The sequence below is a fragment of the Prinia subflava genome, chromosome 3 (genome assembly GCF_021018805.1).
Source record: "Prinia subflava isolate CZ2003 ecotype Zambia chromosome 3, Cam_Psub_1.2, whole genome shotgun sequence".
NCBI classification, from domain to species: Eukaryota; Metazoa; Chordata; class Aves; order Passeriformes; family Cisticolidae; genus Prinia; species Prinia subflava.
In genome coordinates this window covers 33,618,907-33,646,285 of record NC_086249.1, presented here as the reverse complement: position 1 = coordinate 33,646,285, position 27,379 = coordinate 33,618,907, and the positions used below count along the sequence as shown (strand labels likewise).

The following is a 27,379-nucleotide window of genomic DNA, read 5'->3' as shown; positions in this document are numbered from 1 at the left end:
AATAGTGATGGTGACACTTAAAATTAATTTGCTGTTTGAGACTTAATGTAACTCTTGCCTGGGGCATCCATTACCCACCCTAACGTTTCAGCTCAGGCACTCTGGTACTACAGAAGAGATGAATTATCCATTCCCTTTCATAGGAAACAGCATCTTCAGCACCAAGCTGCTGTCAATGCAGCAAATAATTTTTAGGAGAAAACAGCCATTTCCAGTAGCAGCACTCTGTGAGTTACCAAGAGAATTCCTTTTCAAGGGCCTTCAAGAAATGTCAGTGACAGAGGGAGCCATAGTTAACATTCTTTATTGTCATGTTTCAAGCCAAAATTAAAGTTTGACATTGATTATTTGTCTTGTATAAAAACTTGCACTGATCAAGCAATAAAAGGCCAGGCTTTGTAATCGTTGATCCTTTATGAAATTTTAGAATAGCAGTTACAGAATTCATCCACTAACTGATAAATACAATGTAACAGCTACCACGTATAATTTGATCAGAGAGCGTTTAAGGCTGTGTTTCTGATCCTACTTGGGCTACAGCTTCTGTATCAGTATTGCAGAAGCACCTCCTCCTCCATTGCAGATTCCTGCAAGACCATATTGTCCTGCTTTCAAAGCATGGGCCATATGAACGACAATTCTTGCTCCAGACATTCTAAATACAAGAAAAACAGAAGAACATAACTTAGTTTAAAGGAAATTCTGAATTTTTTTGTTGGTATTATATTCTGCCAAATGCCACAGGGCACTCAGCAGAATGTAGTACCAACAAAAAATCTGAAACAATCAGTTTGTCTGCAGTTCTGTGATACAGATTAAGTACTGGAGTTAGAGAGGAATAAAACACAAAGGTTCTTAAACATGGAGTTTTTGTATAGCTAAAGTTTCTTTGGGAAAAAGAAATCACTTCATGTCAGCCTGTGTATTACAGCCTGTGTACTACATGCAGCAAAGCTCTTTCAAAGAAGGGAATGAATCTCCCATAATCAAATCAATAATAATGATCAAACATACTCTTATTTGCTTAAAACTTGCTTACCTGGAAGACAATGCCTCTGTGCAGAGCAAAACCCAGAGCTTATTTTGCTTACCCTATTGGATGTCCAAGAGAGACAGCGCCTCCATTAATATTTACTTTCTGTGGATCAATGCCCAGCATTTTAATGTTGGCCAGCACCACAACACTGAATGCTTCGTTAATTTCCCACATTGCAATATCTTCTTTTTTCAGGCCTGCCTCACTTAGAATCTAGAAATAATACAAAATAATTACTACTATGGAAAAATTAGGAAACTAGTTACAGAAATAGTAGGTCTATTTCGAAGTCAGTGACTCAGGCTGCCCATACTTGGATTCACAAATTCACATTTAGGAACCTCTTTGTCAGATGGGGAAAAGCAAAACCAAGGGACTGAACCACAAACTTGGGTTTTCACCAAAGAAGGAATGGAGAGCCCATGCCAAGGACGCATTTCCATCACACAACACTGAGACTGCTGCTAGAGTGAGTCCATTCAAGCTGACACAGTCCTGCCTCACACCATACACTTCTCTGCAGTTCCTTTTAGAATGAGTCTATCTTTGTACAACCATACTTATTTTGCCTTCTCGCCATACAAGCTGCAAAACTTAAAAGGTGTAAACATGTCCAAAGTTGCTAAAAGCAATACAGAACAATATTCTCTTTCAAAATAGGTGTGAGAAATTTGTTAAGTCTCAGGATCTGCATTCTAGCCTTGGTCCTCTGTAAAACATCTGCTCTTCGTATTTATTACATCATTATAATTTCAGTCCTAATTCAAGAAGACCCACTGAGAGGGGATGAACCAACAGTGGAATGCTAGGGAAATTTGTTCTTTTTTTCCAAAATCCACTCAGTTTTATTCTTACCTTGGGAACAGCATATGCAGGTGCAATTGGAAAGTCAATAGGATCGACAGCAGCATCTGCAAAAGCTGAAAAAAGAAAAAAAATCAAAAAAGGTGTTGAAAGACATTGTATTTTTATCATACATGATTTTCTTTCATGCAAGCAAAAAATGCTGCCAAGATAGAAAAATTCTGAATACCATGGTCTGTGAAATGTGTGCATCTAAGTTGTAGTGCCCTAAGTAAGCCACACAATGATATTTTCAGATTATTATTATATATAGAAAATTCTGTTTATGGACAAAAGTCTGCTGGTATGATACTTGAAATGTCAAGGACTGTACTGGGAAGATGCAGCCATAATGCCAGCTAACCAGCCAGCCAGGACTCCCAGTCAGAGCACACTGGGGGAGTATTTTCCAGGACTTCCCTAGAGGTAAGCAGGATCATACCTACTATCCGTGCCAAAGGCTTGGCTTTCAGTCTCTTGGCCGCCTCTGTAGTCATCAGCACCAAAGCAGCTGCTCCATCATTCAGGGTACTGGCATTAGCAGCTGTGATTGTTCCTAGAAAAGGTAAAACACTCCTTAGACAGAGGTGAAATGTAATGCAAAACAACTCATACATATCCTGTTAAGGACTGAGTTCATGGATCATGAAGTCTCAATCATTTGGTGAAACTTGCTGCGCTGAGTTAACTAAAAATGAATTGGTTTTTGTTATCTATTTGATAAAGCAAATGCAGCCACAGGTATTTGTATCCTTATCCCAGTGCCAGTTTAGATCATGCCTTCCATGGCAGCTGCACTGCTGGCATTTTCACAGAATTCCAGCTCAGGAAGGGTTGTGAATGAGGGGCAGCTTTGAGTTAGCCAGGAGGGTTTATCAATTACAGATTCAGGAAGCAATGGCAACTCTGTAAAGCCACTCCAGCTCCACAGCAACAAGAGTTTACACTTGGCAGAGACCAAGCCAAGAGCAAAACTGAAACCCTTCTGTCACTCTTTTTAAGGTAAGTGTCCCAAAAAGAGGTGTTCACTGGTTTAAGATTCCTGGACTATCTTTTAATCCAAGCCAGTTCACGCTGTTGTGCAGCATATTTCTATGTCAGCAGACATTTAAAAATAAAGACTCTTGTTCACTGACTCTTGTGAACAGTACTCTCCACCCTGACAAAGCATCCTTGCACTTGGCAGAAAATTAAGCAGTTCTTTCAATAATATTTACCATTTTCTTTTTGGAAAACAGCTCTCAGCTTTGGAACTTTACTGAAGTCGACACGTTTGTATTCTTCATCTTCTGTCACTTCTGTATCTGGCTTCCCTGAAATTCAGATTTGGTTTAGTATTTTGTAGAACAGTTTACTAAATACTGCCTTATATAAATAACTTGTTTCAGTTTAAAAGTGCAAATGCATGTAAAATGTGCATCAAGAAATGTGCTTAGATAAACTGAAAAAAAGTTATTCCTTAATCAAATTTATTTACAGCAAATCCATTTATACTTCCCAGTGGCTGAACAAAAAGGACATAGAGTATATCTTTAATGTAAATTAAAAAAAATAGATACAAATAGATGTCCTTAAGCCATAACTAAATTCAATAGCTAACCTTTCACTTAGACAAAAAAGAAGATATGGTGTGTAACATTAAAGAAAAATTGAAAACCAAAAACCAGATGACAGGTCACTGACTGCTGTTCACCAGAAAGTCTAACTAACAGAAAATTCTTAGGTGATCAAAATCAATGTTCCTGAGGTTTGCATGCTTAAACAACACAATTTGCACTGAACATAGAAAATGTTCCAGCTTTCTATGAGAAACAGAGTTCATCTCATCACACCTTTCCACAATACCTTTTTTTGTAATAGTGACAGGAACTATTTCATTTTTCAGTACTCCCGAGTCCCAGGCTGTTTTGCTCTTGGTGTAAGAGCCTATGGCGTAGGTGTCTTGCTCCTCTCTGGAAATAGTGAACTTCTTTGCAGTGTTCTCAGCACAGTTGCCCTTGGAGAAAACCAGGCCTGTTAAGTTTGGTATTCCTGAAGATGCAAAGCACAACTACAAGTGACAAAACCTCGACTAGTAGATTTCCAGAACTGAATGTGGCTAATATTCGGTGTCCATTTCTGATCTACACGGTCATGAACAAATGGTAACTTTTGGTTTTGAAATATAATCGTCAGATTTAGCAAATGTTTTCTGAATCCAGATGATCAAAGTCATAGAGGAACTTTGCTTACAAGGCAATTTTTTTCTCTCCAATTAAAAATCTGTATGCAAAAGTAAGTTTTAAAGTGCTCAGGGCTGACATCTTCAGAGACTGAAGATCATTGTTCAGCTACAGAATCACATGTTCACATTCTTTTCCTAGTGTTTTCACTCCACTGTTACTTTGCCTATTCCAAAGATTACAAGAACAGGTCAACACACAGGGCTTACTTAGCTTTCAGAATCTCTAAAAACTGCAGAAACAAAAGTATGTATCCCTTTTTTATAATAACCAGAATGAAACAACCAAAACATTTTATATATAGGCAAATCATGATTGTAATTATACACTCACAATTCATTATCAACACTAAGCATCTAATGACAAAATTTTTTTAAAAAAAATCATTTAGTCAACTGGAAAGATTTGCCTTTGAAGAGGTTTTGTTCCACTGCTCATTTCATCAGAAAACTCAATGAATCACAAAGCTCTTTAGTATTGTGTCCCTCCAATTCTTCAAATAAGCAAGTTCACTTCTGTATAATTAATGAATTCGAAGTCTTCACACCTCAAAGCACCAACAACTTAGGCTACTGCCAAAACACAGACAAGACTGAGCTCCTAAAGCCATCTTATGGACTTTCTTGCATGTTCTCACAGACTGTTAAGGCTTTCTAAATAACCTACATCTGCTATAAGACAGAAAAGGTTCCAACATACTGTCCCTATCTACTGAAACTTTGTGTATTATAACCAACTGCTCTCACATGAGAGCCACATCAAAGCCACACTTCAGATTCCTATAAAATCCTCACAATCAAAATCCATTTTAGCTAAGTGTGGGAATGAATTTCAACATTCCCACATACCCTAAGCACTAGAGTGCAAAAAGAATAAATCATACACAAGTGAGGTCTGAATCAAATCTATGGATCACAGTAAATGTTCTTCATTACATGTTTTCCTGTATCCCAGCAAGAACACTAACGGATCAATCAATCAATCAATAATGCCCTAGAGCTGTGAATTACCCCCAGTAAAGGTCAGAAATATTCACAAGCTGAAGTAGCTGTTCTGTTTTCAAACTTTTCTTCCCTGAAGAAGAAGGTGGTTGTTCCTGACTATCTTTGCATCAGTTGTTTTCCAAACCCACCCCAAGTTTGCCCTTGTTTGTCCCATTTAAGTTACCCTGCTGATGAGTAAGCACACCAGCTGACTCAAACCCTCCCACAGGAGATAGGAGATATCTACTGTGGGGGAGGGAAAAACATGGCCCTGCTGGATCCTACAGAGCAGGGATCCTCAAAGACACCAAGCAACTTGATTGCTCCCTCCCTCCCTCCCTCAGACGGAACAACAGCAACCCAGCAGCAGCAGAATTAACTTTTCTCTTAATGCCTGCTTTAGGCTATTCAGACTGCAGAGTCAGGTTAATTACTAACACACAAACTGCTGTGCTGTGTTGGTCTGTCCAGTTTCTCCATTACAGCTACTGCAGGAAACCTGGAAATGGGAGACATTTTCCTCCTCATTTCCATGCTTGCTTGATGAAGCAGTTTCATAACAACTATAAGCAAGCTCTTCAATCTGCATCAGGTCTATCTATGGCTGATAGATGAGCACTGTGCAGGAATATTTACCATATGGATATGGTTGTAAGCATCTGTCAGCCCATCTTTTACTATCAGGTCTTCCAGCTTTACTCCTCCATAAGGTGTTGCCCCTCTGCTCATGGTGTAGGGGACATTTGACATGCTCTCCATTCCACCAGCAACCATGACATCCTGCCCAAAGGAAACAAGATAAAATCAGTAATCATGCAGTGTGATCTCCATGACTTCTTGCAGGAACAATATTAGTAAAACCTTATTCTTCATATTTCTGAGGAGTCTTAGAGAAAGTGGAAAAAATGCTTTAAAGCATTTAGAAAGCAAACAACAGTAACAACTGAAGATGGTTAATCCACCCTGGCAGAAACAGCCATGAAGTAATAAAGAAAAGAAAGAAGGTGAACAAGAGTCCCTGGCATTTCAATTCCGTAAGAGAAAGACCTGGAGAGAGAGCCAATACAATTATTTATATAATGGTGTGCACTGACTCAAGCCACTGGGAACCATCACTGTCATACCACAGATACCTCACAGCCCACAGCCAGGAAAACAAACCTATACCAACCTCCCCATAATTTATAGCTCTAAGAGATTAATAACTGGCTGAGACTCTGCTTTTGCTGAGACTGGCAGCACAGCTTGTATGATTAATTCAGCTGAAAACTCCAGTTCTATTCAGAGCTCATGGCCTACATCTGTCAAACCAACCAAAGGCACAACCACCCTCATGAAGTCATTGGATATAAATTACTAAATCCAAATGTAGATGTTTACAAAGATGTGCTGGGCCTGGTTCAAAGTCTGGTGACAAGATTTCCATCAACTTCAGCAGGCCCCAGACAAAGTGCTGTTTTCTGCAGAGCAAGGCCAAAGCAGTAAAGTAGTTGCTTAACTCCAGTTACACTGTGATTTCCACAGAAGGGACATCAAAACTTAAACACTTTACTTTTGTTCTAAACACGTACACAAAAGTATCCCTCACTTATGAGCCACTTACTTTAAAAGCCAAAAAAAATGTAATTGAGCTGATGATATTTTCACTTCAGAGAACCAAAGGTGCTGCCAAAATACTCTGCATGTGGAATTAAAAACAAAACAGAAATGTCTTTCTTCACATTCACACTTCTCCCACATTCTTTGCTGCACAGCATTTAATGGCTTACTGAAAATGATGTATTCTCCTGTCCTCCCATCAAGTGACAGAAATTTTCCCTAATGTATAGAAAATCTTGTAAGAAAGTTGACAGAGATGAATTCTCCTTCATCAAGCTCTTTAATGAAAAAGCTTATTCAGCAACAATAAATTCCACTTCTAAAAACAATAAAAAAGCCTGAAAGATCCTTACTGTACTTGGAAACAACATTGCTGGAATATGTGTATTTAATTCATTTAAATGTTAACACTGTCTGAAAGTCAAGTCACCAAAAACTAAGTCTATAAAAATTTCTTCACCTCTTCAAAACTGAAAGCTTGAAAATTCCCTTAATTATATTTTGGGGCTGGACTGGTAGGTGGGGTGGGAGTAGAGCAGCAGAGAGATGATGTAAATACCCCCCAAACAGTCCACCCCCCAAACAGCTTGTTTTCTCAGCTCTAAAAATGTGTTTGAATTTTCCAACTATTGTATTTACTTTCTTTTCTGTTTTGAACTCAAAGATACTTAAATGACTATAAAATTAGGGTTGCATAAACAAAACAAAACAAACCCTTGCTAATTAGCTTTTATTACCCCAAGCCAAAACACAATCCCAAATCAAAGAGCACAGTCATTGGTAGGACAGGCTCTACAACATGAATTGTGTGTCTTTTCCACAGAACAGCAAAAATCCACATACCTGACTCCCACACATCAGGCTTTGCGCTGCCATCATGATTGATTTCATTCCTGAAGCACAGACTTTATTGACAGTTGTGGCAGGAGTGGCGATTGGCAGACCTGAGTCAAAGAAGTTGTTTGTACAGCTGTTATTTGAAGGGTAGCCTTTAGTATTTTAGCAGTGTTTCAGCAATATTTCATATGGCACACATTTTCTTATCTAAGCCCAAAATGCCCAGCTTGCACTATTTAGCTTGCCAAGGCAATTTATCTACCCTTATCCATAGTTACCGTCATTCTTGGAGACCCCTGTTGCTTCTCCCCTTCCAACAACTGACTTGTGATAAGGAGGAAACAAGGAAATGGAAGATCAAGGAAGGGACTCCAGAAACGTTCCTGTTCCCAAAACCCTGATCCCTGCCTCTAAGGAGTGTCCAAGGCTGAAAAAGCATAAATAAGGTGCAGAATTTAGCAACTAGTAACAAGACAGACCCAGGCAGGGTTGGCTAGGGCTCTGAGCACCCTGGTCTAATGGAAGGTGTCCTTGCCCACAGCAGGGGGGTTGGAACAAGATCTTTAAGGTCCCTTCTGACTCAAGACACTATAGAATTCTGTGAAAGAAAAAAGCCATAATTATTGCTTTGCCTAACATGGAAGTAATTCCTTCTCCTTCAGAAAGGTACAGGAACAGATCCAAGAAAGTACACAGTTCTCTCCTGACCTACAGACTTTCCTAGAAACATGCTAAGGTATGGAATTCCACCCCCACAGAAAAAGGGAGAATGATTTCTGCACCCCAATAACTTTCATGTTACAGCTAACATTATACAGTGAATCCTTCCAGTGTCAGCTCCAGACTCCACAGGAAGATGAGTTGTACATACTCACAGCTGAAGGAAACTCACTGACTCCTTATCCAGTAAGAATTAAGAATAATGATATACTGAAGAAGAAAAAAGGCTGTTTTGAAAAGATTCAGAGCAGCATCCATCACTAATGTAAAGTACTGTGGAATTGCCAGCCTGGTCTCCAGTCCTGTCCCCTCCAGGTTCTGCAAACACTGTAGGCAGTAAATTCCCACTTGCAACACGCACCCTTCGCCCATTACAGGGGAGAAAACATCTACAGACTGTCCTACAAAGGGCTGCCCACCACTCTGCTTTAACTCACAGACCAACAGATTCCAGCTACATAAAGACAGAAAACCTTCAACTCCAGGGTCAAGAGGAGGAATACCTGCACCCAAGACTGCTTGTCTTGCTGGAGCTTGTCCTTGTCCAGCCTGCAGGACATTGCCCATATAGGCCTCTTTCACTTCTTCTGCAGGGATTCCTACAAAACAAAGTTGTTTTGATTCAGGATCCTTTTGACAAAGGTTCCCATTGAAGTTTTCTATCAAAGACTAACAAAACTTGCCACATCCAACCCATGTGCCAACAGAACCCAGGCCTCTGTGGCTGCATTCCAGATCTCCACCCTCATATTCATGGAGTATGGGGAACTGCTGACCCACCCAGAAGATAATTCCCCTGTCACCCTGCAGAACAAGCTGCAGTTATTTCACTGAAGTCAACATTTCCAAGTCTCTCTAATCACCTGAGAAGCTCAATTTTCATGGATAGTTAAATCCACTAAACTGTTTTTGTGCTAGAATTAAGTCTAAAGAAAGTTTTGTTTGTTTAGCAAGGGCAAGCCAAGGCCACAGCAAGCTGCCACCAAAGAGAAGAGGTTTGCTCTCCTGCTGCATCTCTTGCAACGGCCCTGGTGTCCAAATTCCTGTAGTATTAACCCTTCTCTCCCCTAAATTTTTGGTTTTTTGCTAGACTGAATCCATCAAAAGGCTGACAAGGCTTTCCTTCAAGTACATGTGCCCACATAAAAAGCAGGCAGGGAAAGCAAAGGCCTGCTGCTGGTCTCAGCAGCAAGTAGCCTTTGCATCAGCTTACATGTCATAAAAACCCATCCCACAAAAACAACTACCATGTTCAATTACATTTGGACTAGCACAGATACCCCTAGGCTACATTCTGCTCCTAGAAGCAGATTAATTCAGATTGAAGCAAAGCCTGACAGTCAACTTTATTTAAATGGTTTTTGTGGATAGACTTAAAAATGCCACAGGAGCAAAAAACCCAGGACATTGCAGGTTTTTTTCATTACCAAGCCACTGAGCCACTTGAGGTTTTCTTTGTCACAGGAAAAAAAATGTGTGTACATACCTGCTCTGTCAATTGCTCCCTTAATTGCAATGGAACCAAGTTTATTGGCTGGCAGTGATGAAAGAGATCCTTGGAAAGATCCAATAGGTGTCCTTACAGCACTTACTATCACCACCTCCTAAATGCACAAGAACAGAGTACAAGTCACAATCTCTCTCACAATTGCACACATATCCCAGTATTTTTAAATATATCTACTTATTATTTCATTGATGTCACAGCTTCTCTTTCATCCTGCAAATGTTTCGGAGCACTAAAATCTTGATTAATGCATGCAGCATGGAGAGTAAACATAAGGAAATGGGTGTGCAGCTGCAGCACAGAAGCTGAGGATCAGAGCTGTGGTGAGATGGCTCACATGGCTGGAGTGCTGCCGTGCAGGGACAAGGGCTCTCCAGGAAGGACAGGTCAAGAAGACAAGGCAAGGGGGGAGAGGAGAGGCCTTGAGCTTTATGGGACAGAACAGGTGGAGCACATTGAGCTCAGCCTTGGAATTGATGGTGTTTACAAGAAACTTGAACATCCTGGAGCAAAGGGGCATCAAAGACAGTTGGTGGATGTTCAAAGATTACCCTCTCCGAGCTCCAGAGCAATCCAACAAGCAGTAAGCTGGGTAGAAATGCCAGGATGGGCACCAAAACTCACACACAAAAATGAACCATACAGGAGATGGAAATGGGGACAGAGAATCTGGCACACAGTCTGAGCATGCACCGATGAGGTTATGAAAGCCAAGAACTGAATCTGGCAAGGGGTGTCAAAGGCAACAGGAAGGGCTTCCATGAGCACCCAAGAAGCAAGGAAGATACGGGCCTGCTGCTGATTTGGGCAGGGGATGTGGTGACAAAGGACAAGACTGAAGCACTGAATGCCTTCTTTGCCTCAGTCTTCAGTACTAAGGCCAGCCTTCAGGAATCCCAGGCCTCAGAGACTGGGGGAACGGTGGAGCAAGGAAGATGCACCCTTGGGGTGGGAGGAACAAGTCAGGGCAAACTGGACCTACACAAATCCATGGGTCCTGATCAGATGCCCCATGACGTCTGTGGGAGCTGGCAGTTGACTTTTTAAGGTCACTTTAAATACTGTTGGAATGGTCACAGCAATGATGAGTGGGGCCTAAGGACTGGAGAAAAACCAATCCTCAAGATGGGTAAGAAAGAGGACCCAGGGAATTACAGGTCAGTCAGACCCACCTTAATCCCTGGAAAGGTGATCAAACAACTAATCCTAAAAAAAACATTTACATGAAGAAGAACATCATCAGGAGTCATCAGCACAGATTCACCAAGGGGAAGCCATGCTCAGACAAACTGCCAGCCTTCCACAGTCAAGTGACTGGTTTGACAGAGGAGAGCAGACATTGCCTACCTGGACTACAGTGAGGCTTTCACCACTTGCCTCCCATAAAATCCTCATACAGAAGCTAACAAAGTATGGGCTAGACAGGCAGACAGCGAGGTGGATAGAAAAGGGCTGAACGGTCAGGCTGGGGTGGTGACAGTGCTGCAAAGTCTGGTTGGAGGCCAGTTACAAGTGATGCACCCCAGGGCCCAGGACTGGCCCAGTCCTGTGTAACATCTTCATTAATGAACTGGTGCACCCTCAGCAGGTTTGCTGGTCTGGTGCCACCAAACTGGGAGGAGTGGCTGAAACACTAGAGGGTTGTAGTGCCACAGAGACCTTCAACAGCAGCACCTCACCATGAACATTAATACTGGAAGGAAGGGTGCAAGGAAGGCAGAGTCAAACTCTCTTCAGTGGTGCCCAGTGACAGGAACAGTGGGCACAAATGGACACAAGGGAGTTCCCACTGGACATCAGAAAACACCTCTCCACTGGGAGTGTGACTGAACTCTGGCACAGGTTACCTGGAGTGGTTGTAAAGTCTCCACCCCTGGATATATTCAAAAGCCCAAATGCCAGCAGAACGTGTAAGCAGCAGTTTAAGACATGGTATGACATTCAGCCCTACGCTAGTAGTCGAAACAATTGACTCTTATTTTGCCTCTCAGCTTTAGTGCTACATCCAGATGTGCACCTAATAACCCTGTGAGAGCAGCATGAGACTCTGGCACCAAAAAGATGCACATGTCAGACCTCTGGCTGCTCTGACAGCTGTCAAGAAGCAGCAACGATTGCTTCCAGCTATATTGGTTTCAGTGAAAGTTAACCACAAAGCTTTACAGGACATGGTCATGAGGGTTTCTTTTATTTAGACAGGAAAAGATAGAAAACGCTGAAAAAACAAAGAAAAATGGTACTTGCTTAAAACTAAGAAGGGCTGTCTGTCACTGTAACTCCTTCATCATGACTGACTTAACTGATAGCAAGACACTTGTCCTCATCTTTTATGTTGTCACAGCAGGTTTCAGGATAACACAGATAATTTCAAAGGGATCAGTTGATATCAGCTGTCTTTTCCCATTCTAGGTTGGTAGCTACATAAAGCTTATGTCAGCTGACACGCTCCTAATTTTGTCCCACACTTAGCAAATCAAAATAAAAACGGCAATCTGACTTTTATTTCATATTTTGCAGTAAAATGTGGCTTGGCCAAAAGTGACATTGTCTTTAAAGCAGTTTTTTGGATTATTTCCTTTAAAATGTCAGTGATTAACAAACAAATCTAGAACAGCAATTTACTAGTCAGACAGTGCCTTACACTTACATTTAAAGTGCGCTGCGAGGCGTAGCCACGGCTTGTACACTTCAGAGCCTGAAAATAAGAAAGTCCTTAGAATCTCATATCAAGAAAGCCAATGCCAGGATGTTTCAGTAATGTACCCATTTTCATAGAAGTCACTATTTCAAAAATTAATCTCTAAGAAACACTGAAAAATATGAAAAAATCGCAACATGCTTTTTACAAGAAGTGTAGTCTAGTACAGTCTCACCATAACATCTGTGATAAAATGTTTTCTGAAAAATAAACAAATACTCCTTCCAAAACAACACAAAATGCATTTTGTCCAAGTCTGCTATGTACACCTACAGCATATGTCTAAGCCAGGGGTGAGTGGTGTAATCTTGGAAAAGTTTACTAGTCCCTCTGTCTGTTTCCCTGGACTTTGCTTCATTCATTCCTATCGTTAACCCCTCTGCTTTTTAAACAGTGGCTGTTTGCACCTACAGCTTCCATTCCACTGGTGTTTCATGAACAAAAATGAAGATAACTAATTTAGAATGTCACACCAGTAATAAAACAATAAACATATAATAAACAATTAAATAAAATAATAAACCAAAATGGGGTTATCTGAGCAGTCTAATTCATTAGCCAGTAGCTTCATTCAATTAAGCAGTGCAAAGATACAAAATTATATCTGTAGGTATTGTTTCATATATTAAAGAATGATCTTTCCATCAGTGATTTAAACCACTTTGTTTAGCCATTTCAGCACACTGGAAACTTCTGGCCATTACTGAATTAGAGCTAAATAAATACTAATTAAAAACAACTGCTTAAGGACACCAAAAGAACACCATCAGTTTTATAAATTATAAAGGCAAGAAAATGCCTTCTGGCTGTGCCTGCAATATGGAAATTTTGTCTCTTTCTCCTCATCATTTGAAAACCTTCTACAAAAGCCTAATTATTTTTACTGTTTTGAATTAATTGTTTGATTTTTGTTTTGTTTAGGGGTTTGGAGATTTTTGTTTGTCTGTTTTTCTCCTCAGCTCAGGTTATAATACCGAGCAGAAAGTTTCAAATTAAACTTTCCCTGAAAAATATGTCCCTTACAAGGCTTTAATAGCAGTGCTTTCAAGGGTTAGTGTCAAAAAACCAAAGCTAAACCAAGCCAAACAAAACCCACTGCCTAACAAAATAAATACCTATACTACCAAAAAACAAAAACAAAAAACAAACAAACAAAAACCCTTACTGCAAAGGCCTGAAATTTAAACTGGACAAACCAGACAATTGTTTACCAAGTGCAACTGGCATCTGCTAGAAGTGTTCATAGGAAGGGAGGAAGGAAGGAGAGCCCCACTTCCCCAGCTGGTAAAATGCAACCTTCACTTTGCATACGGCAATTCGGATGCGATCCACCTGCCCTCCCTTCCTCCCCAGCACGCTCCCTGCCGCCGTGTGGGATGCCAGCGCCCCGGGGAAGGCAGGCACGGCCAGCCCCTGCATCCAGCAGTGCCCGCAGCGCTGCCAGGCAAACAGGCGTTGTGGGCAGCAGCATCCCACCGCCCAGCTGAGAAACAGCACCTACAGGCGCAGTTTTGTATCTTCACAGCTTAATGAGAGGACTCCAACCCGACTGCTGGCCCTGTCCCGGCTGGGACATCCCAAGGGCTGCTGCGGGAGCCGGACGGGGCTCGGCAGCCGCGGCACTCCCGGCGCTGACAGCGGAAAAAGCCGCGCTCAGGATCGCGGATAAAGGTCCCGCCGGGCTTAGTGCGGGGCCCGGGGCTGCGGGGGCAGGAGAGGCCGCCCTTCACCCACCAGCGGCTTCACGCTTCACCCCCCACCCGGCCCGGGACCCGCTCCTGCGCTCGGCTGCCTCCCGGGCGGGGGGTTTTCGCAGGAGTGAGGGGAGGGGCGCAGCCACCCCGCCGCAGGAGCGGTGTGACCTTGGCCGAGCCTTTCCGGGCCCGGCGGCGGGACCGAGGCTGCGCAGGGAAGGAGAAGGGAAAGCTGGGCCCGGGGTCGCCTCACCCGCAGCAGCCCCGCGGCCGGCCGCCGCCCGCTCAGCATCGCCCCCGCTGCAGCCGCCATGTTCCCGCCGGCGCCCCCGTCACCTTCACCGCCGCCACCGCCCCCGCCTATAGCCGCCGCCGCCCCGCCCCCCGCCCGCTGCCATTGGCCCCGCGGCCCAGGGCGGGGCCGCGCCCGCCCCTGCCATTGGCTGGCGCGGAAGGCGGGTGGCGGCGTCAGAGCGGCCGGCGCGTGCGGTGGCTGAGGGGGCGTCGGCGCCGCGTGCGCGGGGTGTGCCCAGGCCGGGAGCCCCGTTGGCACCGGGAGGAATGGCTTCAGGGAAGGGGGCCAGGCACCGGGTGCGCTCTCCAGGGAGGCGCTGCGGTCACTGTCCCTGCAGGTGTTTAAAGAAAGAGCGGGCGTGGCACTCAGTGCCGCGGTCTGGTTGACTGACACGCTGGTGTTCGGCCGCGCGTTGGACTCGATGGTCCCGGCGGTCTTCTCCAACCGAACGGATTCTGCTGGCAGCGCCAGGCGCGTTCCTCGCGCCGGCGGTGCTGCCGCTCGGGGGCCAGGCGGGGCAGGGCGTGCGGGGGGCGGCCCCGGGCACGGGGCGGACAGCCTGGGATGCCGCCCGAGAAGGAAAACCACTGGTAGCAAAGCGTACGGAAACAGCGTGGAAGATCCTTGCGGAACAAGAGCCAGCCCCCGGGGGTGTGTCCCCTCCGGCACCGAGGGTGCGCTCCGCCCCTCCTCGGGCCGGCCCTCGCCTGCCGCGCTGCAGGTTAAACTGACCTGAGCCGAGGACATTTAATCCGTATCGGAAACATCCTGCTGCGCACAAGGTGGGTGAGGATGAAAGCGCCGAGTGTTGCTGAGGCCGGGACGCTTTGTGTCTGGCGTGCCCTTGTGCTGCAGCTTCGTGCTGTTTTCAGACGAATCAGTAACTTAACTCCCCCTAACCCCCTTCCTGCCTGGCCATGGCATAAACCCCTAACACTGTAACCTCAGCATTCAAACCTGGCCGAACAGGGTCCGGGCAGCTGCCTTCACAGAACGACTGATGCCAGCTCAACCCCAGCCGAGTCTCAGGATCCCTATCCCAGTTCCACGGTCTTTCCTGCACTGTGCTTTCTCTCCTTACACTCTCTTGTCTCAACTTCGATTTCAACCCGAAGGCCAGCACTACCTCTACAGCTGTTTGCCCGCCTGACAGCTCCTCTCTTCACCCAATCTCTCCAACGTGCACAGAGCTAGGTCAGGAGAAACCTGGTTCTCTAGTCTAGGTTCTCAGTCTATGTGTGTTTGATTCTGATTGGTCTCTCCTCCTCAACCACTTCTGTAATCCCTGAGGGAGTTAGCATAGCATACTGTTACAATAACCCACAACAGAATGAAGCTTTCCCCAGAGCTGTCTACATAAAGCAGCGTTTACTTACTTGCACCTTTCCAACCGCTTGTACAGCAAGCTAGAAAAAAAATTGTAAGAACCAGGCTTTGCCTATAGCACCTAGAAAACAAGAGTATTACAACAACTTATTAACATCCATTTGCGACCTTGACTTTTTTTAAAATTATTTGACCTTCACATAGTAGAATATTTGTCAAAACTACTTCAATTAATTTTGTTCTACATCTCATTAGCTTCCCTATGAGAGAGGATTTCACTTTGTCTTTGCTTTCAAAAGTAAAATATTTCTTGCTTTCCATATATATCCAAAGATTCTCCAGACATGCAGCAAGAGGTTGATTGGGACAGGTACTGGTGAGGGAAGCATTTGTACTCCTTCACTTCCTTGACTGTCAGGAGCTGATGTTCTAAGGTGGTTTAGTCTGGACCTTTGATTTAGAGAGTTTTCAAGTTCAAAGATAGGAACTGACAAATACTGTCTCAGGAAGAACTCAAGGTTTTACTCTGAAAATATATATGTAGCATATAACAAAAACATCCAGGTTGGATGAGGATATTTTTCAGAAATGAGTAATGCCAAAAATATGTAGAACAGAAACAAGAAAGCTCTTCTTTAACTCTACCTTTACTCCTGCAGGTAAAGCTCTTTTTCAGGGATATAACCTGCTAATGCACTGGGACTAACATGCTTTGATTTTTTCAGCATCTCTTCTCACCAAGAATTCCTATAATGTACTCATTGCACTCATTTTTGGTGTCCAGTCAGTCACTATTAAAGAGTCACACTGTGCTGCTCTTCCTTAGCTCAGCAGGTGATATTTGCTTTGGCCATGCCCTGGATCCGCAGAGGGAAGCAGCAGCTGCGTTTGTGCCTCCAGCCGTTCTTTCTGAAGGCGCTTCAGGTCGCGTGCAGGAGCTGAAGTTCAGTATCCAACTGAATTTCTGTAGTAGATCTCCATCACTAAAATAAATGAGGATCAAATGCCAGGCACCATGTCTAGCTAGAGATGTTGAGATATCCAGGGAGTGGAGCACGAGCACGAGTGCTGTGAGCAGGAGCTGAGGGAACTGGGGTTATTTAACCCAGAGAAAAGGAGGCTCAAGGGGACCTCATCACTCTACCTGAAGGGAGGTTGTAGCCAAGGGTGGTGGGGTTGGTCTCTTCTACCAAGCAACAAAAAAATGGCCTCAAGTTGTGCCAGAGAAGGTTTAGATTGGATATTAAGAAAACCTTTTTCATGGAAAGGGTTGTCAAGCACTAAAACAGGGAAGTGAGTGAGTCACCAACCCTGGACTTAGTCAAAACATGTAGATGTGGCACTCAGGGACATGGCTTAGTGGTGCACTTGGCAGTGCTGGGTTAATGGCTGGACTCCAGAGTCTTTTCCAGCCTAAACAATTCTGATTCTATGTTGACAGGTAAAGCAAAGAAGAAAATAAAGTCACATTCTCACTTTATCAGAATGAACCAGGTTTAGCCTTTTGTATTTAGGTCAATGATTCTACCTAAACTGTGATCAATTTACAGGGGTAGGAGTTGATTCAGCCAAGGACCTCCTGTGATAACTGGCCTCTAGAGAACAACTTCTTCTGAAAAACCATTGTGAAAGACTATATATTGCCCTAAGAGAAGGAAAAAAGTTTGAAAATAATGGCAACCTGCCACCAAAACTCTCCCTGCAAGAACTGCCAGTTGGCCAATTGCCATGCACAGTACTGAGCAGTCACTCAAAAATGGCTCTTTATTCCATACCAATAGTTCTAAATTCTGCATGTACCAGAAAGCACAAAACACTGATGTTAGCTGGTGCACTTAAAGAAAGGAGTTGAAACGTACAAAGAGATTAAAAGGCAAGGACAATCAGGGAAGAAAAGCCATTACATTAAAAGCACTCCTTCGGGCAAGTGACTGTTCCCACATCAGTTTACTGCAGCATCAGCTACCTGAAGATCTCGGTGGCAAGACCCGTAACTTTCAGCGACACACATTGTAAATAACTTCAGAGACCAAAATATTCACCAATCCAAGTTCATCCCAGTAAGTTGCACAGACATAACTTTTTTTAAAAATGCCATAAAATAAGTCAGGCAATTCCCAGCCACTTTTGGCATGGCAGGCTTTGATAAACTGAAAGACTACAGCTCATCTTCAAACAGAATTCAGAAGACTAAATAGCTCTACATATAACCTTAGGTACATAAAAATTTTTAACGAGAAAAGAATTGGAAATCTCTTTTGTGTTTTGAGTTACTCTCATCATAAGAGATGCTGGGAAATTTCATACAGTGGCATTTTTTGGAGGACCACCTGAATTCAACTTTAAAATTTTGTAGGGTGAGACACCAAAATACCTTGCTAAATGAGTAGTCTTTTAAATTACGTTTTTATTTTGCAAGAAAATAAATTATACAACTTAAAAAATAAAATTCAAAAATTAAGCAGTACATCAAAATAGTTCAGCTGGACTGCCATACAGAAACTACCACCATTCAAAATTGTACAGCATTATTATCTTGGTAGTGGCACACATTCAAAATTGTAAATACCATACGGAGATAGTTATTACAACTCAGGAATTCGTGTTCGCTCAACGCTCCAGACTACATATAGTGTGTATGACAGGAAAGCTTTCATGTATTGTTTATTTCACAAATATGACCTTAAAGAATTACAAAGATAGCATCCCAGTCATTTAGATGAAAATAGAAAACAGTTTGAGATAGCAAATCTTTCTGTAAAACTATCAAATCTTTTTGCCAATTGTATTTTTAAAATTTGCACTTTACAGGACAATGGCATCCCAAGGCAGATAAATGCAAGATGTGAACATTCAGAACATTTATATTAATTTTACAAAGATGAAAATGAGAATGTCACATTGTCATTTGGAAATGTAACTGCATTACAGTCGTAACAAATAAAAGATAAATGAGTAAAAGTAGAAGCTAGGGACACCAACTGTGGAAAGAGGAAAATGGAAGACTTCAGAATTGAAACAGATTCTTACCAAGTTGTTGGGACAGAGAAAGATTTAACAGTATTTCTTAATTAAACCCATTAAGAGTGATTTCCCCCCCGCCCCTTCTACACCAGATTTCACTCCTTAGCTATTCACCGTGGCAGTGTGTGTGGCAACGTGTTTTTCAGATGCAGCACCTCCTTAAGCTAGGTCTTTGGACAAATATTCATAGCTAAAAATTGCAGCCTTAAAAGTGCGTTGTTGCCATATTGCAAGTGAAGAATAGTTTTCATTTAGATTTGAACTCTAGCCTCCCCAGAACAGCTTACCCCAGGTATCTCCCTGTGCCCCAGGTGATACTAGTTTTAAGTGCATATTGGTGAAGTGACCTGATGAAGGACGCTAAACGTGATTCTGCATCTTTAACAAATTTGCTGGTGTCTGTCTCAGATTTCATAAAAAACCCGACATCCATTTTTAGGATATACTTAAAGAAAAAATGACCATGTCATAGGCACATTACCAATTCTATTTCCATCCCAGGTTTTGAGAAATGTCTCGGTAATTATTAGGTTGTATTGTATTTATTAGTTGAGGGAATGTATAGCTCCTTAGCTTTTAGCAACCTTTTCCTTTCTGCATACATTCCAGCTTCCTAAACAGTTGTGTTTGAGATGCTGTCTCTTAAACTTCTCTCTTAAATCTAAACCAATGGCTTCAAAATTAGCATTATCCCCTTGGCAGCTCTTTCCATGTGACCATTTCACACCTGTTCTCTGGTTAAGGGTTGGAATTTTTCACGTTGAAGAGTGTGCTCAGACTGTCATGTTCTCCCCAGTTATCCCAAGTAAGCATTTATTACTTTTAAGTTACAAAGACTGAAAGTCTTGCAGCACAAAGTTTTTTTATTAGAATTTTGTTTTCTGATGTTCAGATAGTTTCATTGGTTAACTGCACAGAGCACCACTTGCTTTTGATTCTGAATTGCAAACACCACAGGGCCAACATAAAAGATGCAATATTTTTAAACAGCATCTATTTTTGAGTATCAATAAAACACAAGCTGTAGGATTTCAATCAATTGTAATTGGCCAGGCCTTGATTTCTCCATCTCTTGGTCATGAAACCTTCACTACCAAAAATTTCTTACTCTAACAGATGTCCAAGTACACACTGTTCTCAGGCAGTCACACTGGCATTTACATTAGTAACAGAGCACACAGCCTGCTTAAGGGTGCAAACAGCCATTCTTGGAGAGTTTGCTTTTCAACCACTCCTACTGCATACCTTACTGTAACCATGTGAAACTAAAACTCCTCCTCTTACTTACTGGAAGGCTTTCTTTTTTGCCTAAAGTTAATTGTATCCTCTTCCCCATTTCATCATCAGAGATGAGGCCTTTAGATGTTGTAGTTCAACTGGTTAATTAAAAATAATTTCACACACTTGTAATTTATAAAAGAAATATTCATACAGAACTGAATAAAGCGCAACTTACCTTTGTCCTAAGACAGGCACTCTGCTCCTATGACTCATGGTATCGCTCCATTACATGCTGGGACATTTCAGAACAGCAGAGAGTTGGGCAGTGCCAAATGACTACTTCAGATGATGGAGAATGGAAGAGGTAACGTTAAGAAGTTGAGATTCCTGATGTGTGTTTGGCACTCTCTCTATATATACTGAACAAGGTATTTTTCCTTAGCGTTTTATCGTTTTCATTAGAAGTATATTTCCCACCCTACCAGTTACAAAATAGAAAGCAGAGGGTTTGTATTTCATATAAAGATGTTGACTAGCCCAATTGGATTAACCTTGCATGTATATAGAAGTTACCACTGAGGAAACAGTACAGGGATCTTCAAGTGTTACTCTCTTTCTGCAGGAATTGTGCATAAATTACTCTTTAATGCATCCTGATATATGTAGTCATAATGAAATATTTGAAATATAAATATTAAATGTAGATGGAAATACACTTAATATTTCTGTTCCTATAGCAGACCCATCCATGAAAACTGCTTTTAGAGTGAAGTATCATTCAAGAAACTTTTACCTTGTCAAAAAGGATTGTAGCAAATCACCCGTCCAAATATGGTAACAACATATCCACTTGTTTACAGGAAACAATTTAAAAACAATGATCTCTTGCTCAGGGAAAAATATCACCGATGACTTGGAATTACTTTTGTGTCGCTCAATGTGTCGATTATTAAAATCCAGTTACTAGATTGAAGCACTGCGCTAGCCAACAGGTTTTAACTGTAACAAATACGTATCAGTTGTGACACATGTGTTTGTGTCTCTCACATGTTATTACATGAAAAGGATCAGAGATGGACAGCACGTTACTCTGTTGATCCAAAACACAAATGTGAAAGTGCTACTTCTAGTCCTAATTGCATTAAAAAAAAAGAACAACCCCAAAACCAAAACCAAACAAAACAAAAAACAAACCCAAAACAAAACTAAGAGCAGTTCCTCAGTGCATGGATATTTGAATATTTTTTCCTTGTGCAAGTACTGGTCATCTAAAAACCCAAACCTGTATTCTTCCTGGTGGGTGTAAATAAAATCTACTTTAAAGAGTTCACAATGGGCTCTTCATGAATGCAAGTTTCCCACAAAACAGCATGCTGTTAAAAGTGTGCAACATGAAGGGAATGCCATCATGCTAGCTGAATGAGATTGGCAAAATATAGTCCTCTGTAAGGTAAGGCAGGGATTTCAATATGTAACGAAAGTCAAAACAAGTCCTTCTGCAGCACAAACTGTTGCAGCTGTCTGTCCAAGCACCCTTCCATTTATGTTCTCAGCATCCCGCAGAGTCCTCCAACTATGCCATGTATATAAAGGTGTTGATATCTGACTCGTCTCTTCTGATATATTTGTGCTCTATAAGCCATTCGATTTGCTCTTTTATCATTTTCTTTTGTGGCAAGAACATGTTTTTCAATATTTCTACCAGTTCAGTCTGAAGCTGGGCATTAGTAATTTTCTTCCGCATCTTCATTATTTGGATGATAGCCTCCTGGCAGGGGACAAGAAAAATTATTTTTAAATGCCTGTGTGAAGTGACAAAATGAACACAGCATTAAGAGGAGGCTCCTGATGAGGCAGACAGCAAAGAAATCTGTATTTTTCCTTAGAAATCAGAGATCTGCTGCATTTTTTAGCCTATATAGAACTGCTTTTACAAAGCTGATAAAGGAAAAGAATGAAGCACTGGCAAGATGCAAGAGATATAAGACAATTCCAGGCAAAGGAGCAGTTAAATCCAGTAAGCAGTATCGAGCGTGAATTACTCACTAAAACCACACGTTCACTCACTCCCTGAGCAGAAGTTGCAATTTCCTAGGTGACTTGTGATATACCTTGTGAACATCTCAATCATTTAGTAAGTACAACTAGGCATTAATCCTGCTGCTGCCAGAATGGTCACATCATATGTTATATCAGGTGGTACAACTCACAATGTGCACGGCCTGCAATCCAACCTGACTGATAGAACAGACAGGAAACTTGAAGGTAGAATGGGATTTTTGAGACTCCATTGTAGGTAATGATCCCTGATGCCAGAAAAAATTCAGGCTTTTCTTAAACTGTCAGCTCAAAAGATTTGACATGAATAGCTGACTGAACGACTATCGACCACAGAGCAGGAACCTGCAGTTTGTACAGCTAAGATCCATTTTTCAACTCTTCCTCTAAGGAGAAGTCATAGTGCTGTTACTACAGCGTGATCCCACCTCCAAGATTATTCTCTTCATGCACACCGAAGGAGTATCAAGATCAACAATGCTGTTTATTCACAGCAGTGGCCAGTGTCACTCAACTTTACCAATCTGCTGCTGTCGCCCACCCCACACTGTTGTGCTTTCACCACTTAATATCTGCTCTGCCCGCTTTGAAGATGATGACCTGGTACTTCAGAACACAAGGCCAGCAACCACAAGTGCACAACACACATGCAAAATCAGGGATACACAAGGATCTAGAGCCACATAGCAGAAGCGACTTCCAATGGCATTCAAAGGCACCCATTTCATACATCAGCATTCAACTGTGGACAGCATGTAACGATAACACATTACAGTAATGATAATGCAACAAAAGAAATAGGGGAATTTTGTATTCCTCTGGCAGGTTACTTGCCTGGGTTCGCAATATTCTTAGCTGGACTATTCCTTCGTTCTCCTCTTCCCGCATTCTCTCTGTAGTAAGTTGCAATCGACCAATCAAATTTATCTTGCCCCTTTTCTGAACTTTAGCGTTTTTTCTGAAAAAAGTTGTGAAAGTGAGCAAAAAATCAAACCAAAACCCAAAATACTTTCAGTTACAGAATTCCTGTTAAACTTAAATTACAGCAGCAACAAGTACCATGATAGATCAGATACTTATAGTTATTAGCATTACAGCAGTGAAAGAGCTGTCTGACAGATCAGAACTCGATGCCAATGTCTCTGCACAATGAAACCTAAATAATGCTAGCATTGCAAGTAAATCCAGTAGCTGAAACAATAAAATTTCGGAAAAATATATTTCAGTTTAGTTAAATAAACGTAAGGTACTTTGGAGGAAGGTTTTACAACAAAGTTCAGCAAATTTGACTAGTTAATATTCCATGAAAGAACTGCCTGGGACAAAACCCAGCTATTGCAACAAAGAACGCTGATGGCATTCTTCAGTGGTCACCCACAAACTTCCTCTACAGCCTGTGTCTTCTGTCATATCCTCTCATTTCCCAAAGCTCAGAATCTTGATGACAGGAATAAGCATTATGGCTCTGGGCAACAAACTAAGCCCCAGGACAGCAGATTCATCACTTATCTCTTTCTCCACAGATCCAGATGTCCAGCTGCTGCTTAGAATGAGGCACAGAATCTGAAGTTCCTTGCAAGGAGCCAGTTCTCATCATAGTCATTGACAGTAAAGGCAGGCAGAAGCAAGTAAACCACTCTGAGTGTAGTATGTACCACTTAGATACTCTCTGTGTTATCTTGTGCTTGAAGGATTTCAAAGCACCAGTAAAAGAACACTGCAATTCTCACAGAAATAAAGACACTCCTCTCTGGTGAGAGCCATACCAAAAAAATCCTGTCTCTTCACAGCACACCGTATTATTAAGCAGTTTCACTTCCTTTTTTTAACTTATCACCTCTGTTTCTGAAATTCTCTGTGTGTGTAATAATCAATACAGCACTAGTGCTCTGATTACAGGCTGTCTTCCATGAAATTTTATGGACTTATTGGAACACAGCTAACTGGAACACAGCAAAGCCCCCAGTTTTGCACCTCGTCCCTAAGCGTGTAAGAAATTTAATTTCACAGAAATTAGAATTATAAAAACATTTGTTTGAAGGAGCTGCTGCAGGTAATCTAGTCCAATCACCTACTTGAAGCCTGACTTACTAAAATAAGTGAGGACAGGGCAGCAAAGCATGTGTCTAGGTTAATTTTGAAAACTTCAAAGAACAAAGGTCAAGTTAAAGTGAATTCCTTTAGTTATACAACAGTACATTGTTATCTTACTTTTCAAACATAATCTTACATTAAACTGAACTCCTGGTTCACCGAGAAGAGGGTTCCTTCTGTAAAGTCTTTGGGTGAATTGACTTGAGGTTCATATAATAAAACCTGACGTTTCAGCTTTGGAAATGCTACAAGAGACTACAGAGAAAAGGGGAGGGAGAGAAAGAATGAAAATAAAACACCAGACTTTCTAAATGGAAACAACTATTTTCTACAAGCATAATTCACTGCTGTGCTGACTGTAGTTAGAGAACCACACAGCCTTGTTTGGAACTAGTAAAGTCAGAGAGGGGACACAGTTTACCAAATCTCCTTCTGAAATGGGTTAGCATAAGCAAAATCATACAAAGTCATAAAATACACAGACTCATGGCTACAGAAGTGGTGTTAAGTCTGACTTACACAATTTCTCTCTTTATTCATGAGCTAAATAATTAGAAGTCTGCTAAAGCAAACACTGAAGATATTTTTAAGCAACATGTATTTACCAGATATCACTAACAACTTAGAATTAGACCAGACCCACTTGACAAAACACAATCATAACTCTGTGCTTTAGGCAGCATATGGTAAAACATTCTTGCAGTTTCCAAAAGCTTGTGAAGTAACACTGGGTAGCGAGAACGTGTTAATGTAAAGGCTGTGTGTGCTCAGCCGCAGTGCAAGGAGCCAGCACTACAACTGATTAATTGCCAAGAAAGGCGTTCACATTTCAGTTTCAAAGTGTTAGCAGACAGTGCTTTAAAAATACTAATCCAGTATTTCAGAGTACACAAATCAATAAGCAATCTGTTTCAAGAGAAAGGGATATACCCATAAAGTCCTCCTAAGTTCTGCATCAGGGAGTTCAGTTGCCAGTTTAAGGTTTTCAAAGCTGATCTTCTCTCTGGGTCTTTGGTTCCATGCAAACAGCACAGCCAGCTGAAATGTTGTTACCTCCAAATCATACTGGCCAACCTCGTTCTTAAATGTTATCTGTGAAGAGGATGAAAATTTTACTTATAAGCCAGTCTGGATCACAAGCTTTCTTACTATTATAAACACACAGAGAGTGAAGTCATTAAGACTGATACAATGAAAACTACACACTTACAATTCCATTGGACATGAGGTGGTGCCAGTGGAGTTTCCTACCACTGTGATTCTTTTTATAAAATTCTTCGACCTCTGGGATGAGATCTTCTAATTCCGTGGGCAGTGAGACAAACACCTTTTCAGAACTTCGGGACCAGGCACCAGCATTTAAAATTTTAATATTCACAGAGTCAGCTGTAAGATGACATTGGATTAAATGAATCTCCAGGTATAACAGAGAGATAAACCAAAATGTTTGGGGGTTTTTCCTACTCTCAACACAATTATGAAGGACTGAATTTTCAGGAGGTTGTAGGGTGTATACCTCCTTAACCATTAAGGCACTCTATGCACCACTGGCTTCCTGCCAGATCGAAACCTGCTTTTTTGGCTTGCTGCTGCAGAGCTCCTTAAACTCTGGTGCAGCTTTACAGATGATGCTTGTAAGCACTACTCAAGGGTTTTCAGCATGACAGGTCCAATACTTGATGTTCCTCAGCCTCTCTTATCAGTGAAACAATCTCAGAATATTATTTAAACTCTTCATAGCATGCATCCAGCTCTCCTGCTGGCAGACAAAGGAGGAGCACAGCATGGAGCACTCGAAGAATGATGAGGACATAAAAAGAGGTAGTTCCGGCGTTCACCTGGCCGATGACAATTCAAACTCCTGCTTGTAATTTGTCTACAAGAGAAGGGAATCTGCATCTACAAGACTGCTCACAAGCAAAACCCAAAACAACACACAGAATGATATAGCTCTAGTATCAATTGCAGGAGAAAGCAGAGTCTACAGACACATCCAGTCTAGGGGCAACAATGCCATGGAGACTGTGTTCAACCTGCAGTTGACATAATTTTTAACTTAAGATTTAATAGAGCTATTTTTCACTAAGAGAAATAAAAAGTAGCAAATAATTTGAAAACAATACCTGGTAAAGCAAGTTTATTATTTTTGTGCATTTCTTTGAAGGCCTGGTTCAAGTCTTCAGAGACTTTGATATCCTGGAACATTCTGGCCAGCTTGTTTACATAGTCTGCTGGCATTCCCACTTCCTACATAAACAAATGGAACAGAGTAAATATGACACAGAAAACTATGAACAAAAAGTTTTATTTTTAAAATAATAAGCTCGAGTAAATTAAGAGCACAAAGAAGTACACTGGTATCATCACTTGACAGTAATTGTGAATCTGCAATGCAATATAAAGGGCTTTTTGCATGGGTCGTAAGTAGTTATCCCCCTAAGGGCATATGATGGTTCTTTTAAAGAAATTCAAGTGCTGAAGAACATATGCATGCATTAAGGAATCCGTGAGTTCTGAGATTTGAAGGAACGTTTAAGGCACGCAAATACTATTCTAATCTACATAAAAATTCAAAATAAGAATGGATCTCAAATTATTTATGTAATTAAACAAGTACACTGCATTTTGCTTATTTTCATATGGAATATATGGAACCTTTAGATAAATGTATGTGAAATATTTTAAAATCTCTCACTGCCACTATTAGAGAAGAGCCAAACTTTACTTTCACAGAACTGTGACAGAAGGGAAGTATAAGATGCCCTGAGTGGCCTGCTATTAAAAATAAAACTTACCTAAGCAAGAAAGATATTTAAGTTCAAGAGTGGAATATTAATTAATCACAAGAATGAGGCACAACCAGAGAAACACAGGATGCTACTTACTCTGAGCCATTCCACCATATTCTCCTCAATTTCACTATCAGCTGATATATCTAATATCAGACGTCTTGTTAGGTGAGCTTTGTGATAGCGCATGAAAACGTCTTTATTCTGTACATATTTAAGTACCAGAAGCTGTCAAAAATAGAGTTTAATATATTTATTTGCATTGTCAGCCAGACAAGTATTTGAATGCTGATCTAATGGCACTGTAGACTATGACAAAAAAGGCTACTTGACATTGCCTTAAGAGCAAGTGTGCTAATAATATCATAGGTATCAGCAGTGAATGTTTGATAGTATAACACCTTCAATTTCTTCATTTCTCAAACATCAAGAA

General features: G+C 41.5%; 2 protein-coding genes and 1 long non-coding RNA gene across 3 annotated transcripts in view; 1 reads left to right on the top strand and 2 right to left on the bottom strand.

Moving 5' to 3' along the window:
• Window positions 1-288: 288 nt before the first annotated feature.
• Window positions 289-14,514, bottom strand: ACAT1 (acetyl-CoA acetyltransferase 1). Its single transcript, XM_063394591.1, has 12 exons — window positions 14,393-14,514; window positions 12,395-12,442; window positions 9,727-9,844; window positions 8,744-8,839; window positions 7,527-7,627; window positions 5,721-5,864; window positions 3,725-3,875; window positions 3,097-3,192; window positions 2,322-2,435; window positions 1,892-1,956; window positions 1,092-1,249; window positions 289-655 (listed from the first exon to the last, which is right to left on the bottom strand). The coding sequence occupies exons 1-12, from the start codon at window positions 14,450-14,452 to the stop codon at window positions 535-537; spliced, it is 1,272 nt and encodes a 423-aa protein (XP_063250661.1). The 5' UTR covers window positions 14,453-14,514; the 3' UTR covers window positions 289-534.
• A 582-nt stretch (window positions 14,515-15,096) lies between these two features.
• On the top strand, window positions 15,097-21,288 carry LOC134549132 (uncharacterized). Its single transcript, XR_010080006.1, has 2 exons — window positions 15,097-15,216; window positions 16,587-21,288. It is a non-coding gene; the product is annotated as an uncharacterized LOC134549132 (long non-coding RNA).
• Window positions 18,148-27,379, bottom strand: part of CUL5 (cullin 5) — a 31,512-nt gene continuing 22,280 nt past the window's right edge. Inside the window, exons 13-19 of the mRNA XM_063394590.1 lie at window positions 27,043-27,174; window positions 26,281-26,404; window positions 25,368-25,543; window positions 25,088-25,249; window positions 24,294-24,412; window positions 22,898-23,021; window positions 18,148-21,773 (exon numbers count right to left, since the gene is read on the bottom strand). Coding sequence (XP_063250660.1) covers window positions 21,579-21,773; window positions 22,898-23,021; window positions 24,294-24,412; window positions 25,088-25,249; window positions 25,368-25,543; window positions 26,281-26,404; window positions 27,043-27,174 — 1,032 coding nt within the window. The 3' untranslated portion in view covers window positions 18,148-21,578. The remainder of the gene's footprint in view (window positions 21,774-22,897; window positions 23,022-24,293; window positions 24,413-25,087; window positions 25,250-25,367; window positions 25,544-26,280; window positions 26,405-27,042; window positions 27,175-27,379) is intronic.